Source organism: Prorops nasuta, unplaced genomic scaffold (genome assembly GCF_024137725.1).
Source record: "Prorops nasuta isolate Cenicafe-Biocafe unplaced genomic scaffold, Cenicafe_Pnas_1.2 PNAS00171, whole genome shotgun sequence".
Lineage (NCBI taxonomy): Eukaryota > Metazoa > Arthropoda > Insecta > Hymenoptera > Bethylidae > Prorops > Prorops nasuta.
In genome coordinates this window covers 23,912-41,968 of record NW_027116967.1, presented here as the reverse complement: position 1 = coordinate 41,968, position 18,057 = coordinate 23,912, and the positions used below count along the sequence as shown (strand labels likewise).

General features: G+C 44.1%; 1 protein-coding gene across 2 annotated transcripts; it reads right to left on the bottom strand.

Annotated features, from left to right (window-relative positions):
• Window positions 1-543: 543 nt before the first annotated feature.
• Window positions 544-17,702, bottom strand: Pits (Protein interacting with Ttk69 and Sin3A). Of its 2 annotated transcripts, none has more exons than XM_066746173.1 (5): window positions 16,334-17,702; window positions 5,376-5,524; window positions 4,847-5,039; window positions 4,016-4,260; window positions 544-3,859 (listed from the first exon to the last, which is right to left on the bottom strand). In XM_066746173.1, the coding sequence occupies exons 1-5, from the start codon at window positions 17,043-17,045 to the stop codon at window positions 3,719-3,721; spliced, it is 1,440 nt and encodes a 479-aa protein (XP_066602270.1). In that variant the 5' UTR covers window positions 17,046-17,702; the 3' UTR covers window positions 544-3,718. The 2 variants fall into 2 exon arrangements, with proteins under 2 accessions (XP_066602270.1, XP_066602271.1); XM_066746174.1 differs by having other exon boundaries at window positions 4,856-5,039.
• Window positions 17,703-18,057: the final 355 nt, after the last annotated feature.

Genomic DNA, 18,057 nt, shown 5'->3' with positions numbered 1-18,057 from the left:
TAGACCATAGTCTCTTCGCTGTGCATGGGAGAAAATGCCATTTGTCTCGTTTATTATGCAACATTCAATGTTTCAATACCATTTAGATAATTGACTCGTGAGAGCTAAAATGTACGAGTACAATTCTCATAATTATTTCAATAGCTCTTTAGTCTGGTGAGGGGTACATACAAGTATAATAATAAGTATAAGCTTTCCGTGTTATTCTCCTCGTGCAATGAGTCACGTTTGATTTCATTAAGAATATTCAGTGATTTCGCATCGAGAAAAATATATGCATAACCTTGGATTTACGTGTTTCAGGTGGGATTCAAGAGGGAGATAGGTAAACAGCAATGAGTAACGCTTGTTTATTACACATCAACACATATATTTTGTTTTTGCATTTTGCATACATACGATACAATAGAGTGTTACGCGTTCTTCGAGGTATGGTACACTAGAAAATGTCATTATTTACTACTACAATTGCTATTTGACATATCGCTTCATATTTTCCGCTTTTGTGTATCCGTATGTGCGGTTATAGGGGAATTATAGAGAGTGGGGGGGGGGGGGGGGGAGAGAGAGAGAGAGAGAGAGAGAGAGAGAGAGAGAAAAAGAACAACCAAAACGTAACGAACAAGAGTAAATTGACGGCTCGTAAACTTGCTGCTTTGGAGAATGGTTGACAGGGATCGTATAATGTCCCCCATCAACTCTTACATGAGAAATGCCAATAATCAATGTGGACAAGTCACACATTTTGATACATTCTCGTTTCAGCAAATACAAATTATACACATTTTGCTGCGCAAGGAGCCTCGAAATCCATCAGAGCTACAAAAACTCTCTCGTCATTGTAACGCTGCTCAAAACTCATTCCTCGTTATTTCCCGAAGCTACAGAAGCGCAAAAACATTGTCATTTCTGGTTTCTTTCGAGGAACTCAAAATATCGTCTCGATTAATTTGATTACAGAAAATAAGAAAGTCACTACGCGCGAGAAAAGTGAAAATTATAGTTTAAAGAGCGGGTCAAATGCAGAATGAAATTGGCGCGTTGAAAGATGAGTTGTTGATGAGGAACAAAGGAAATATCGCACGCGTATATATATATATATAGACGTTTTCGCGTGTTACCGTCTTATTTTTCGTTCGAGTTGAAATTTTGTGGGGTACGTGCGAATTTAACGACGTGTCCTGTGTAAAAATTGGTCGTAGATAAATATGAGAAAATTAACGAGCCTTGGGTTTAGTATCCTTTGTGCGGGTTCGATGTTAGATCGTACAACGAAATAAATGCCACTTGGTGGCATTCGAAGATATAGGAACTACCCGACTGGGACGAAAAAATATCACGTACAGCCGCTATATGTATTGCTACGGTCCAATCGTGCTACTTCCGATTCGTATTATCGCCGAACCATTGGTATACAATTTTTTCATTGCTTAAGCCTATGCGAATCGCGCGAGCGTCGCCACAATAAATCCTCCCACAAGTTTTTCTACAACCCTGCGCAACGTTGTGTCTTACAATAAGAGAACGAGTAGCAGAGAGACGGGACAGAGACGCTTTTGGGAAAGCGTTTCCTGTAAAAGAAAGAAAGAAATATAAAACTTGTGATAGATTTTTTTTAAAATTGAACAGTAAATATAAAAGATTAACCGATACAGTGAGATACGTGTGGTAAAAAAGTATTAAAATAAAATACAATAATTTTAAAAGCACGAACAAACGTATTTCTATAATGTCTCTCTCACTCGCAAACTTTCACAAAGTGTAAAACGCTTTGCGCGGAGCTTGGTAAAGCGTTGTTGAACCATACTGAAAGTTCGGCAAAGTCTCAGCGATGTTCAGCAGGCTTTTGATTACAATAAGATAAGTGACAAGCTTGTAGGAGGAGAGTCGGTTAAAAGTGGTAAAACTGAAGAGAGAGAGAGAGAGAGAGAGAAGGAAGTATTTACAATCAAATTCTTCCTAAGGACGATTGCTGAATGCGAAGAGAAGAATTTGGTCGTATATACTGCTAAAGCGGCGGCGCTTGAGCGAACGCAGCCTTCCTGTACCGCGCGATATACCAGTTTTTACAAATATATACAAAAAAAAGGAGCTGCTCGCATTCAAAGATCTCTTTAATTAACATGGGGAGACGCTTGAACACGGCGAACGCGTCAGCCTGTTAATTCTTTTCTTTCATTTTTCTCATTAAACGTTCTAGACATAGCGAGTGTGTGGTTCCTATTTCGACGGGCATACCGTTTTCATCGGATAAATGAAAAACCAAAAAGCCCTCGCTTAAAATCTAGCGATAAACTAAAATGGACGAAGTTACACGAACGAAACGAAGCCGCGTGGCAGGAAAGTCGACTGAAATGAAATCGCGCGATCTTTAAGCTATCGCGCAGAGCGTGATTCGTTCTGGTGAGCGAATGTTAATCGGTAGAAGAAAAGAGATGAGATAAAAGAAGACGGAGAGATAGCAAAGCGAGAAGAGGGAAAGAGAGCATCTCGCGAAAGGAGGACGAAGCACGAATTTCATACAAAACAAATAATTTAATATACATAGAGAACGCAAACATTTAAGAACGTTTTTTACTCCGTTAGTCGTACGTTTTTATCGATAACGCCTTATGTACACATATACACAATGTACAGAAAACCCGTGCGCTGGGTTGAAATGTATTTGTCATACTTACAATGCAATAACAATGAAATTGTAGAAATCTTATATATATATATATATATATATATATATATATATATATAAATGAAGAGGGTGGGGGAGGTAAAAATAAGGCGAGGAAATGGGGAGGGGGAGGGGGGTTGAAGGAGGAGGAAGGTAGGAGACGAAGGGTGTAAAATGGAAAGAGAGAGAGAGAGAGAGAGATGCCGTTTCAGGAAAGACAACACGCCAAAAAAATTTTTACCTTTCGTCAGATTGAATGGCGAGTAGAGCCGCGAACGCGTTAAAAAATAATCGTACAAAATTATATAACGCACAAGCTCCACAATGTGTGGCAAGTTTGCGATTGGTATCATTAAGTAATGTGTGTTTGTCGTAGGTGTGTGTATGTGTGTGTAAAATAGTGTTTAGAGAGTGTAACGCTAGATGGGAAAGAGGCTTGGCGGCTCTTTCGCATCGATACAAGAGACAATGAATAAAGGCCGTCGAGCCTAAGTACAAACCCAAAAACGGGCACAAACCGCTTCGCCGCGCGGACAGAAGTCTGGTAAAATATACTTCTCGCTTCGCATTTTAATTGGAGGCGTCGTTGCGCGCAGCTGAATTTCGCCCCGGAGTAAATGAAGCTGCGCTGCTATATCCATATGTACACGTGTGCAGAACCGATGCCAGCCAAAGTGCAATTGCCAAAGACTTCTTCTCAGAACCGTACATTTGAGAAAAACATGTCGGCGCGCTCGTGGGAAATAAAATGCTTGATCGTCCGGCCCTTCCAAGAGACGCATTCGGCCGATTGGAAAAACTCAAAACCAAATCGGCCAGTTGTACAATAATACTGGTCGATCGTAAGAAACTTCCTGAGGATCCAATTCGCAGCGGAGCAACGTCTTTGGCTCGAGTCGTTCGTTGACCTGTGCGTTGCTGTCAACATTAATCACCGCTACCAAAATGCGTTTGTTTGACGAGCCTTCACGGCTCCATCATAACAGCTCCTCCTCCAGCGGGAGGAGTATGACAAATTAGAGGCCCAATTCGATCTTCCACGGGTTCTCCTTAAGTCTCTCGCTCCTTCTTCACTTTCATTCCGGAGCCGGGTGTATCCTCGCCTAGAATCGTCGCTATTTCGTTTTGCATGAAGGCCCATGGCACCTGACTGTTGGCCAATGGGCACTTTTCACCGCTCGGGCAGTAAACCTGTAAATGAAGGATCGTATATATAGTCCGAGCATTATGTATGTATAAACCAATGATCAAGGTAGAAAATATTGCTAGATGTCTTTTGAAAATTATTAACGATGCGTGGGGGTGGGACACGCCTCCTCTCGCGTACAAACAAGGAGATAAGGTTACCTCCGAGCCTGAGCCCTGTCGTTTGATGCTCTCTCGGCTGCAGGGGAAGCAAAATTTGTGGTGCTGCACACTGGGGCATTGCACGAAATGCGTGTCTTCCAGACGTTCCTGGCAGAGGGTGCATTTTAAGGTCGGTGTCGATACCGGCTCAGCACCCGCTGCTTGGGCGACTGCACCCTCGGACGATGTGGTTACCGTCGTGGAGGACACATGCCTCGAACCGCTGCTTCTTCTGCTCGAGGTTCCTGCAACCAAAGTGACATTTTTCCTTATACCAGAGTAAAAACGCCTAATAAACTTGTGATCCTCCGTGCAACTGCTCTCTCTCTCTCTCTCTCTCTCTCTCTCTCTATATATATATATATATATATAGGATATGCGTTATTAAAATTTACGTATCTTAAGGAGAAAAACCCATTTTAATCAGACGTTTATATAGTTTTTCGATACACTTTGTGGGTCGATCAGCCTTTGTTACCACTGAAATCGTCATCTCTCTTACGACTATTATAAGAGAGACTTTGATAATATTTTTTTCGCAGTGCGAGTATATATATATAAGTTGTTATGAATTATAAAAAAAAAAGAAAAGTCTCACTATTCCTGCAGAGTCCCACTCGAGATACACGATTATTAAACACTCTATCAACTATTGAAAATCTGATTTTAATGAAACATTAATAATTGGTCAATAGAGACTCTGTCGTTGACGATGAAGAGATAATGTTTTATATCAGTATAGAAGACTTGTTGAGCGCGAGAATTGGGATAAAGTTTGAGGCTATTTTGCAGCGAGTAAGTTGTAAATAAATAATGTAAAGGTATACGTGCCATTGTTACCTGAGCTGTTAGGGCTGTGCTGCGAGCCTCTGGAAGCGCTACGCTGAGCATTGGCTGCTGTGGTCGGTGGGCTTCTACTGGTTGGACTCGGGTTCTTTGGTGGTTGCGGTACCGACTCTGGAGAGGTGATATTGTCAGCGACAGACATAAGCGCGGCCATCGGCGATGGTCCGTTCGCCGATCCCTGCGGATAACGACACTTGCAAGTTAGACACTTGCCACCTCTTTTTCTTTCTGCCTTCTCACTCAAATTTACTTAACGCATGCAATGTAGGCACACTGCCTCCAAGTGTCTCTCTTTTAGAGATTTTCAAAGTTTGACAGAGAGGGAAAAATATATATATATATGTATGTATGTATGTATGTATGTATGTATGTATGTACAGAGAGAGAGAGAGAGAGAGAGAGATGAAAATATTGCATGTCAAATGTGTTAGACAAAGATGTAATTGATATAAGTAGAATTGTACGCGGAAAGAAGAGCAAGTGTGTAATTGCATAGCCAAGGACAAATACTAACCTGATGGTGATTGGCCTGTGGCGTGTCATTGGTGGGTTCTTGCGGTGGAGGTGGTGGGGGTGGAGGGCTGGTTCTTGGCCGAAGGGGCGATCCACCGCCTCCGTTATCAGCTACTATCGTCAATGGAATAGACGGTCCTACGTATCCACCTAGAAATCATTCAAACGTCAACATTTTTTCCTCATCCGCAAATCCTCTAGTAATTTCAATCTATCGTCACAATTTCCCCAATTTCTCTCTTCCAACGAAACCTCGGTCAGTTTAATAAGATTTTATCTCGAGTACGAAACGTAATCCTGGAATTTTTCTGGGCAACACGAACGAATCTTCGTCGAATTGCCTCACGTATTTCGTGTCTAATATAAATCGTGACGATATAGGGTATTTTTAAATAAAACGGGCGCGCGCTCGATCATTGCGCGTTTTACATACATTTTCTTCAGCCTCCTTCCCAATAGGGGAAGGATTACGCTCTTGCTTTGTAATAAAATATTTTACAAAGGAAAAAATCAGTTACTTATGCATGAAACGAATTAAGAAGCACAATTGATACTTTATTTATTGAAAAATTAACTTTCTTCTTCTCTTCGTAACCCCCACCCTTCTCCTCCCTATATATTGACTTTATTAAACATTCCAAAAGGTTGGGAAGCCTCGAAGCAAGCTTCTTAAAAAGTGAATTAACGTAAGGTCATTTTCTTCATCGATCCACGCGAGAGGAGAGTTGGCGAGGATCTCTATAGTCAAGTTATTTGAAAGTGTGCTTCATCCTTGGAGTTTTCCAGCCACATCCCCTAGAGAATTTGCTCTTTCCCCGTTAGGATATATATAAGATCGCTCGCGCGAGCTCGTCGTGTACTATATAGAAACGAACGCGTTGCGTAACGAGGAGCTTTTCCGTTCTTACATGAGCGATTTTTCCGAAGCATTTCTGTCATGTTTTTAAAGGCTCTACCAGCGGGGCTATGAGTGGGAAATTCAGATAGGAGGGAGGAGGGGATGATTCGCGCAGTTTACGTCATTCTCGTGCGACGCGAGATCTCCCGCTAATGACGAAAGGCTTCCGCGATGGAGGAGCACATTTAGCGGAGGTTAAAAACCTGCCAAATCGGTGCAAGCTTGAAACACGGTCGATATCAATAGAGCAATGTAACAATAATAATCCTACTGCTTCAGCCTCCACTGATTCCTCTATATGTATAGACATATATTCGTTACTACGGCGAGTCATTAAAATTATATGTTGTACATTTTAATTTCTCTGCAGGATATTTCTTTCGTCTTGTTTATCAGCTATCCTGAACATCGGCACGCAAATCGCGTATATTGCAAACGTCGCGCAAACTATATAAGTTTTCCCTTTACTACATGTCTGATCGATCCTGTCGATTTTCAGATTAACTGGAAAAGAATCCTCGATCGACTGTTGTGTTATCTATCTCTCTCGGTGAGCGTTGTCGCATCAACGGTTTTTGCTTAAGGTTTCCGTACGTTGTTTTTAAATACCGTGATGGTACTACGAGGCAGGAAATGACAATTGGAGGGGGGGGGGGGGGGATACGATTTACGGAGATTGCGTCATTCTCGTGCGACGATCTCCTAGAGAGACTAATGACGCGAAAGGATGTGGGAGCCATTGTATCGGGTCGCCGGAGATCCCGCTGTGTAGAGGAGAGAGAGAGAGAGAGAGAGAGAGAGAGAGCGCGTTTGCAAGCTAGAGGTTAAAAACCTGCCGCGAGCGACTCTTCGCAAGGTTCGAGTCGGGAGGGAGGAGGCGATAGTGGCGATGCGCGTATAGTAATATACGATAATCCCCCCCAATGGGCCTCTCTTTACCCTTGACTCGACCATAAATTTCGGAAGAGGCGTTTTTCCATTGTTTTCGAATACCCCGAGGCTCTATGAACGGTTAACTTGGATGGGGGGGGATACGATTTGCGGAGATCGCGTAATTCTCGTGCGACGACTGCGGGGACCATCTCGTAGCTATAGGGACTGTAATGGTGAGGCGCGACAGGACGGGAGGAGGCATTTCAGCCATTGCGTTGGGTCGGCGGCGAAGATTCGGCGGCGAGCGAGCGAGCGAAGGAGCGCGTGCTGCCCCCCGACTCTCTCGCTGCATGCTTCAAGGAGGCAATATCGATAATAATAATTGATACGACGGACGCCCTAACAACACCCTTGATTGACCAATTCCTATCGCCGCGCGCATATATATATATATTTATTACTCCGGCGAGTCATTAAAATTATGCTGCTTTAATTTCTATGCAGGATGTTTCTCCTCGACTGTTATCTTGGCGAGAAAATACTTTCAAGGACATTGTTAATTCAATTACATAATTGCGAGGAAAACGTACTCGAGGCTTTTTCGCATGCAGCGCGCGCAACGCAAGAGTAATGATTGATGGACGCGACGTTACATGGTCGCGGTACAACGTTACAATCGTGCAAAAAGTTCAATGACGCTTTCCCCCCGTCGACGCGGGTGTGATAATTTTTTTCAAGATAACACAACTATCTACTCTCTTCCAAAATTAGATTGGCGTCTGGTATATATAAGCGAGATCAAGCGTGTAAACGAGATACTTGCGGCATGGAATAACACAGAGTCGCGCTGTTATTCTTTCTGCCTTGTCGTCTCTCTCTCTCTCTCTCTCTCTCTCTCTCTCTCTCTCTCTCTCTCTCCTCCTTGTTTTCCTCATTTTCTTAGAAACATTGACCTCTGTCGATTATTGAGGATACGCAATGAGAAGAATGTAGGCTGACCGCGAAGGATGCAGGTAACTATAACGAACAGTGAATACATGCAATCGTCACTGACCTTTCGCGGTAAACAAACAAATACAGCCAATGATTTTTCCCCGGTAGAAAAGCTTCGGGTCTGCATTCCACGGAAACTTGGCAAATTCTCGGGGGTTGTTGAAATTATTCAGAGAGAATGAGATTTCCAGGTATCTCGCAAGTTCCATAAAAAGCTGGCGCCACGTATAAGCAAACCGGCCACTCTCTTCCTTCTCTTCGTAAGCGACGAAAAATCATGCAAAACATTTTGCTACCGGCGCTTGTTAAAATATTTCTTTATGAAAATTCCACGAAGCGTTTAAAAACAGACTCGACTCGCGAGCGCACCATCAGTTTTCGTGATAGAATTTTCGATAAGAGGGAGGACGTACCGATGCATGGGATGAAGAGAAAAGTGTCGCGGCTGCGAAATTCGAAGAATGGAAGACACAGGGGCAAACTTGAGGATATTTTTGTGATAAAGGTTTACTTGGTAGAAACATCTTCTTCTTCAGCTATTGTACTTTATTATAGGACTCCGAGTAGCAGGCGCGATGGCATAAACCGAGGCATAAACTAATTGGAAAATACTTATCTATATAATGAAGATTTCACGAAGCATCTTAAAGTGAACTCTCTCGCGCAATTTGCGATAGAGTTATATATATATATATATATAGTGAGAAGACGCAGAGCGAGACGAGAGAAAAAGAAAAGTGTCGTGAAATTCAAAGGATATGGAACAGCTGAGCAAAGGCGGTTTTTTGCGATAGTTTACATTGCGCAAGCATTCTTTTTTTCCATAATTTGCATTATATTATTGTCCTGTAGAAAATTCAGACTGGCGAGTAGCTGGTAGTGCCGATACAAGGTAGTTGGAAAATATTGGCGCGCGTGCGTTAAACTCTGTAGTATACCATGCGATAATAACAAGTTCAACTACGTTTAATGCCCCGTGAATACATATAACATTACACGCGGTATATACATATGCACATGTACACATAGAAACGTAGATAGAGTTATACGCGAGTCACATGCGCGCGCGTCTAATGCTATATGTGTGCCAATCGATTGCATATTAAGTAAGGTCACGACGAGTAACAGCGAATAAACATTTGACGAATTTGTTCTCGTGATGCTGATACAACTTATCCCTCCCCTTGATGAAGGAGAGAAACATACTATTAGCTTAACAAGCACACTGGTTAAGCCGAAAGTATTGCTGTTGCCACGATAAGCGAAATTTTCATGCTGAAACCCCACAAGCGAGAAACAATTATAAACTCATATTTTAAATTGTTTCAATCAAGCTGCTAGTGAAATTTCTAGTTGAGATACCACGAGGCATTTTCATGCACAGAAGCTTATTTCCATCCATTAATGAGACATAAATACATTATAAAGGCATCTCTAATAAAGATGCAATGTCCGGTTTGAAAGTAACGATGGAAATTCAAGCACACGAGCCAAGAAGACTTTGGCAGCGCGCAGAGGTAAATGATTCACGTTGAAGAGATTCGCGCGTATACGAAAACACCTAAAGGACGATTGTAAATTGGTTGGGGGATAGTTCGTCTTTCGTTCGCGTTAAATATTGCACAAAGTAAGGCGGAGGAGAGAATCATCCGTTGGCGCGATTTGGCCTCATCAGAGATTTGTTTTGTTGCGATTGTTCCAAAATAATGCATAGAGAGTTAAGGGAGCTCCCGAGAGAGAGAGAGAGAGAGAGAGAGAGAGAGAGAGCTTTCTTTCAACGGCCAGATGAATTTCATCGTGAGTTTCGCTGGGAGATACTCTCAACTGCATAAAAATAATACATCTGATAAATGCTCGCGCGCATCCGCAAGTATATAGGCTTTACAGGGGGCAGTCCTCGTTTCGCTTGCTTGGCAAATATATAGATAGTAAAGTATAAGGTAAAAGAAAGAATCATCGATTGGGGTAATTTAGCCTTTCTAAGATACTTTTCAAATAACTCTCTGCAGTTGTCTCGATATAGTATATATAAAAAAATTAACTGAGCTTTTATATATTCAACGACCAAAGAAATGTTATCGCGAGTCTCATCCAACGACACTCCGAAGATCATAAAAATAATAGAGATCTAACAGATGCTCTACCGCAACATTTGCTTCTCTCTACATTCATCGAGAGAAAATTAATAACGTTATCGCGTCTATCGGTGAACGAATCTAAATTGAGTTCTTCGCCACACACAACACATTTATCACGAGACTGCCAGAAAGAAAAAAAGATAGCTGATTATCGACGAGAACAATAATCAAGCTTCAATTAGACTGGATATTCAAGGATAAACGAACGACGAAGGGGAATAAACGTATATGTATAGTGGATTTTGTGCGATCGGGAGACTCGATAATTTCACCCGTGAGTAATTTAAAGCGCCGATACACTATCCTAGCTTTTACGCAGACTTTCACCACACTATGCACAATTCTTGATGAACCTTACCGCTGAGACTTGTGTAACAAATTTTCATGCTATTACTTCTCCCAGTTCTGTCTAAAAATCTTAATATAATAACGTGTAATGACTCTTCGGTGTTAAAAAAAAAGAAAAAAAAAAGCAACTGTAAAATAATATCTTGTCAAGAAACCACGCATAGAAACACTTGAAAGCAGTATAAACTTATTTCTTTGATACTTTGATCTCAGCTGGAACGTGATTTGTAGCGAATGACGTGGGAGAAGACGGCAAATAAACGGGAATCGAATGGGTGATTATCGTATTCGGGGCGAGAACAGTGGCAAAAAATGATATATCCGGTTGGAGGAAAACCGGTCTCTCGATCGATTAACACACATTGCTAACGAGTATTTATGAAAGACGGTCGTATACTGAAACTGTTAGGACATCCGCGGAAGAGTATACATACAGCGTGTCTCGACTCTTCATCACTCGTATAAGAACAACAAAATCTCGCGATTAATCGAACAAACCTGCGTCGTTTCCCACAAAGAAAATACCTTAAAAAATTGAATAGAAAGAAAAGTTGCATCCTTCCGTTAGAATTTTACAAGGGGAAAAATGCAGCGTCGGGTCTGCTGCAGGCTTTTCATGAGTATTTGGGCCAGAGTGAGAAAAACGAGACTCGTTCCTATGAAACGAGTGGAAGAAAGGAAAGCAGTAAAGTGGAGCGTTGTCCAGGTCTTCTGGAGCTTCTCGATAATTTATTGATTAAAATCGGGGGGATTCCATGTCGTCGCCGTTTTTCTTCGCTGTGTGTTAAAAGTGGATGAAAAACAGTGGAAGAGACGGCGACATCAGCGATGACAGAAAATTGCGTGCGTGTGTGCGCGACAAAGTGCGAAAGAAACCGGTATATGGGATGATAATGTATAGATACGCGCGTATGTGTACGTATCTCGTGTACATACGTCGGCCGCGTGTGACCGGTACTTTTCCGTCGCTCGTCACGGATAACGTCGTCCGTCGAGGAGCGAGGCGAAAGATGGTCGTCGTGCTAGCCTACAATGTATTACACTAATACTCGCAACGCAACGGGAGACGAGCTGGAGTTTTATTGGCGGTGGAGTGTGGGTAAGGGGGGAGGGGTTTTCGCGCAGCGAGTACATTTCCCTTGGTCCCTCGGATTAACGCGCATGCGCAATTCAGTCTTCCTTCTGTATCCCGCGCGTGTACACATGCAAGTGCACCAGTGAAATGTCGCATCTTCGCGCACGCACGTATACCTATAGGCCAGGCGACGCAACACGCAACTCTGGCTTAGTCAGACTAGGCGGCCGCGCGCATGATGCGTCGCCGCTAACTTCTTCCACACAGTGCTCCACACAAAAGCGCGGCGCGCGCCCCGACCACTCTTTTCCTTCATCCCCAAACTCCTTTCTTCCACGCTACGATCACCCTCCTCCCGCGACCCCGCACACGCCACTCTTTCTTCTCCCCACTCGTGGTGCTCGCTCTATTCTCATTTTCTGTCTACCAATGCATTTTCCCGCCTTTTCTCTTAACCCTCGAGCCAATGGCTTCCTAACCTCAAACGTCAATCACTCGAGAGGAAAATTGATGCAGGTCAGTTTGAGCGCTGCTTGCAAACGCTCGACACGATTATTCTATCATTTTCCCCTGTCGCGTTCACTCGATAATCGAGGTGGTTTGAATCAACAAGTAGCCCGATGAATTTATCAATGGAATGTCACTTTAAATCGCGTACTTGATTTTACTCGACGGGACATAGGACCGACCCGAGGTTCCGTTATTTAGATGTTGCTCAATTTTGTTGTCTCTCTCTCTCTCTCTCTCTCGCTATATATATATATATAGTTTTGTTTTATTGAAACATTCGAGTTGCGTGAAGAGTGGAATGTAGTTTTGTTAAAGGGGCGGAGAATATTGAAAGTGGGTCATTTTGGTTGGATGAGAAGAATTGTGGGAAATGGATATGGTAGGTGAGGTTAGGTGGTGTTGCTTTTTGCGAGAGACTGTACGTGCGCGTCACGACAAAGTGGTGCGTTCGTTGGGCTGACCAATGAGAATAATAGTGAAACCATGCAGCGTATAGACTCCTCTAGTATAGAGAGAGGCTGAAGAGAAAGAGCAGCGCGGTTCATGTGACGTAGCTGCAAAGCTTCCATACGAGAATGTGTAGGTTTACGTAGTGACTATGTAACGCTCACATAGCTATATCGTAGTAGCGTAGTCGCCAGCAGCGGCATATCCCGCCACGATCGATCGAGCGTGTGTATAGCACTTGTATGTATAGAGCAAATATATATGTCATACAGTGTTGTCTAGCGAGCTGACAAATAACAAATTATACCCTCATGCTTGGAAGATTTTCTTATTATCCACTGAGATTTGCACAATTTTCTAGGTTACTTGCCATCGTCAACCAAAATATTTAACACAATTTTGCGAAGAGTGACTGTTTTTCCTACTACTGTTCTTTGTCTAACGAACAACTACTCTTTTATTTATATCTTCAAGGAACGTGAATTATGTTGTTTATTTTTGTACAAAAATCTATTAGTCCTTTCATATATATATGAAACGGTTCTTCTCGAACCAACTCTTGCCACAACAACGTAAACAGTCAACGGAACAAATACCTTCCAGAGAATATTTTCTCGGGATAGAATACAAGAAGTATGTTTTGTGTTCTGGACTCTACAAATCAAACGGATCTTCTACAGTAACACGAGCCATTTTTTGTATTCGTGTTCTCTAAAAATCCACAAGTCACAACTTTTTTTTTCAAGACAACATTGCTCTCAAGTTTTCGAAGCTTTGGTCACACAGATATTTGCCTTAACCGTGTACAAAGCTGCAAGGAATAAAGCATGTTTGATCTCTCTTTTTATACGAGGAGAGTCTGCTCGTCTCCCCAATAACCGAGAAGATTGATAAAAAAAACTATATACTAGAAATGCATGACGCTTGACGACACAAATTTATTTCCAGATCCCAATCATTGCCAGCCGGTATAATCTATTTTTATCGGGAGACGCGCTCTTAAACGATGGATTCTATCTTTCGGACATAAACGATATACTGAAAGATGAAAAAAATAGAGAGGAAAGTGGCGGAATAAGGCTCATTCATGGACTCTGCCAACCGAACACGACGGAAATATTACTGATCCTAAAAAGAGCTCCGGAATAATGCTTTAAAGAGGGAAACATATTTCAGATTTAAAAAAACAGACGAGAAATGTTATCATTGGGTTTAACGCATTCCGCTCAAGCAAAAAAGAGCTTGAGGCTATTGTTGAGCTCGTGACTAAATGTAGAAAAAAAAAATCCAGAGATTAGATCCAATTGACTCGTTATACTCCTACACAATTGTGGAAAGATACGGTTATTATCGATTTATAAAAAGAATCATTGCGTGGAATTCAATTTTTTGCAGATCGCGAAGGTTTTACTTCAAAGTCCAAGACCAATACATCTCTGACCGCTGTAAAAAGTCCAATATTTTTAACGACAGATTCCAACCAACGGCGTTCAATTCAAACGCACCGGCTGGCGCGATAGAAATATAAGAACGGTCGGGTGAGAAACTGTTATTCAGGCAGTTAAAGGCACTAAATATCAATGACTACCCTAAAACTTAACCCCAGCCATTAATTAATCTCGAGGCGGTTCTTGCCTAGAAAAAAAAAAAGGGTCGAAAAGCTATTGCCAAGCACACAGGTATAATAGAGCCGGCTGTACAACTGTAAACACCTTTCAAACCAACGGATTCAAAAACATGCTTTTTGTAACACTCCCTAAATCATAGAGAAATTACCGCCGATTTATTTCAATGCCATCCGGTGATACAGCTGAAAACTTGGTTTCAGTAATATGTATGTAATAAAAGCCTAATGTTCACATAATATAGTTGATCGGTAAGAAAGTAATCTCGCGAGGAATAATAAAACTAAAATATGTGTTGGTAGCGCGAGAGATGGTTTGACGAACAGTGTAAGGTTCGTCGAAGGAAAAAAGTTGAGAATATCAAAGCTAGACTGAAGGCGGGAAGAAGCGACGAGTAGAATTTCGTGGAATATGGCGAATATAAATAAGAAATCGGGGGAAGAAGAAGAAAGAAGGGAGGACAGAAGGAGGGAGGGCGATTGCGTGAAGTAGTTCGGTAACCGTAAACACGCGCGCTAAGGTCGATTTAGAAAGTGGCCAGTGTCGAAATAACGGTCGATGACCAAGGTCGGTCTGGCTGATACGTACAGGAATACGTAAGCAAGAGCAGCGAGGCGAAACGCGCGCGGAGTCTGTCAATGAGCCTCAGCCAGCCACCGCGAGTAAGGAGGCAGAGACAGACCCGGTAAACGTCGTTGTAGCATTCAGGGGAGGGGGAAGGGACATGGATGGGAGGAGGGAAGGAGGTGACGAGAGAGACTCGAGACGACCGACGAGAAACAGAAGAGCCCGCAAGAAAAAGGAGAGTGCACTACAGTTATCCTACCGACCCAGCAAATATCAGCCACCAGCTCGACTGCCAGCTCTCTGCTGCAGACACTTGGACCGGTTCTCCAACATGCCGTAACTACCGCAATTGCTACCTTGCAAGCTCTACTACCCCAACAAATCTCGCCTCTCTCGTCACACTGCGCACCATTATATATTATACACATATATGCACTACATAGGTACACGTTACTTTCTATGCAAACTCCAATAAATAGCAATCTATGAATTTTTCTCTTTTCATTCTACCATCTCGGTCGTAGACCCTCGAATCCTCGATAATTGTAAGATGAAAGTGTAAACGTGCAAACGACACGCTTCACTGCCATAATAATTTCCTTCGCATACGAATCGACTGTGTGACTGATTTTGACGAGAAACGCGTTGGTTCATTGTTCATTACTGGGGATAATTTTTGGCGGAATTTTGCGTTCCACGTTTTATTCGACTGCTAACGCGAGAATTGGCGGTTGGAGAAAATATGGCGAAAGACGCCTAAGAATCGCGCGAGTTTCTCGCCAATAACGCGTATAATGGGGAAGCGCGTCTAGAGAAGGCTTTGTGTGGTTGCTGAGTTAGCAGCGGAGAGAGATTGGTATCGAACGACAACGGGCTCATTCATTGGTCTAAATATACAGCGTGACGTCAGACGTTGAACGTCACGACGACAACACGCTCGGTCGTCCCATCACGTGCTCAACGTACGGTTTTCTACGCGTTTGGACGACCTCTGCTGGGAAACGGGGCCAGAGAGGTCGCTAGGGAACTGTGGAAAAGAGAAAGACGAGGAAGAAATTGTGTGTGTGTGTGTGTGTGGAAGAGGCCTAAACTGAAACTTCAGCAGAGGAAACGGCAGCGTAAAAAATAACTTTTCCTTCCCGCAAACGCACGCTGCTTGCAACTGCCACGAGGAGAGAGAGAGAGAGAGAGAGGGAGCTTCCTTTTCTGATGCCAGATGGCCATGCGTATGCTCTCCTCCTCCTATATTTAGCACCGACCGATAACAGCCAGAGAGGCGCGCAGTGCAAACTACGAACTGAGACACAAAGGGGAAAAAAATGTTCCGGCGTAAACACGTTTGTTCCGATGATGAAACTCGACTCGTTCTTTCAACCTCTCTTATCTATCGAACGAGTCCGTCCAAGAGAGAAAATAACATAAAAATTGAGGGAGGCTATTAGCGCGCGCGTGATATAGATGAAGCACCGTGGCGACGAAACTCACCATTGACCTTAAAGGAGGTGGCTGTTTCGAAACTGGGTGCCCTGACGGGATGTTGTTTCTCCTTATTTCTGTCCTGCACATAGCTCACGGCGAGACTAACGGCTGGTAAGGAATCTCCGCGATTCAACGGCGGTCTGACCGGATGCTGTTCCTCGAGGGTGAGCCTTTTCTCAGTGTGCTCATCCTCCTCGATCGTAGAAATTCCACGCTTCAGCTGGGAGATGTTTCTATTGTGAGGGAGATTCACGTGATGCGTGACCAAGTGGGCGTTTGGTATTCTAACGTTGTTGCTTCTCATCCCGTTGCCGATCTCGTGGGTCTCTTCGTGTTGTCGAGAGATCTGTTGCCTCGAGGAGGTGCCGCTGTTGAAATCAGTGATGGAGTTTCTGTGATGAAGCTGGGAGTATCCGGGGATGTTGTGATGCCTCGAGTGGCTTTGGCCGGTATTTTGAATCGGCAGAACGTCGAGATTCGTGCCGCCGTTGTGCTCGGTGTGGCCGGAAGTCCTGTAGGCCTTGGAAGCCGACGGCCTGGCATCTTGAAAGCCGTGCGCCTTTTTCATTTGCTTGGCGGACTCGAGCACCAGGTCGATCCTATCGGCGCCCTCGTAATTCACGCATCCCCGGCACACCGGTTCCGAGAAGTCCATGATCATCGCCCAGGGCATCCTTGGCAGGTCGCACAAGTAGCACTGCGTTCTCTTTCCCATCATTTTAGAAAGAAGCCTTCGTCCGTTCCTTACGTCGAAAAACAGTCGCACTGGAGCTCTTTCACACACGACACATCAACTTGCACTTTTTGCTCAAAATTCCTTCGAATCTATCTCGTTTATTCTCTCTCTCTCTCTCTCTCTCTCTCTCTCTCTCGCTGTCTGATATTATCTCTCACTCGCGTACACTCGGGGCATGGTCCACGGTCTCGGCCAACAATACCAAAGCGAAGCTATCTCTTCACGCGGTACAACGGGTATAACTCTTCGCTCACATTGGACGGTGAGAAAACTTGGAGGAAGAATCGCACACGCACTGACGTGGAGTAGACTATAGTTCGTCGTGTTGGCCGTCAGTAGCACTTGGTGGCGGCGGCGGCGGCGGCGGCGGCGGCGTCGGCGGCGGCGCTTCTCTCGTTGCCCGAGAAGAGAGCTTCGGACGTCGAGCAGGAATTAACTCTGGGGGAAAATGTATAGGCCGAGAAAGAGAGGAAGGTCTGGAAGGGTCGCGAGCTACCACGGACAGCACAAATACCGCGATCGTTCGAATCTAAGCGAGAGTGTCGCGATGCACGAATAAAATGCGCGCGCGCGCGCGCGCCGTCCCGCAGTACGACGAGGAGAATGTGAACGTGGAGACGAACGCTCGAGAATGCGGCGACGAAGGAGCTCTACGGGTGTCGCTCTCGCGCGCACCCCCCCCCCCCTCCCCATCCCCTCTTTCCCCCTCCACCAGAATCCGAGCCGTTTCACCGTCCCTCTCCACTCCTCTCCCCCCTCCTATCGTAACAACGACGAATACGACGCGCTCCGCCAATCGGCGCCTGTGGCGTCAGACCCTGCTACGTCATAATCGCAAACTGGCGCATGCGCGCTCCGACCTCCCATTCTCCGTCCCCCCTTTTCTCCTCCTCTCTCTCGGCTCTCGCCACCTTCCGGAGACACGTAGCCAACCAGCCAGCCAGCGACCGGGACGGGACTTCGTTCGTAGTTCGTTCGTTTTCCGTAGGAAGAA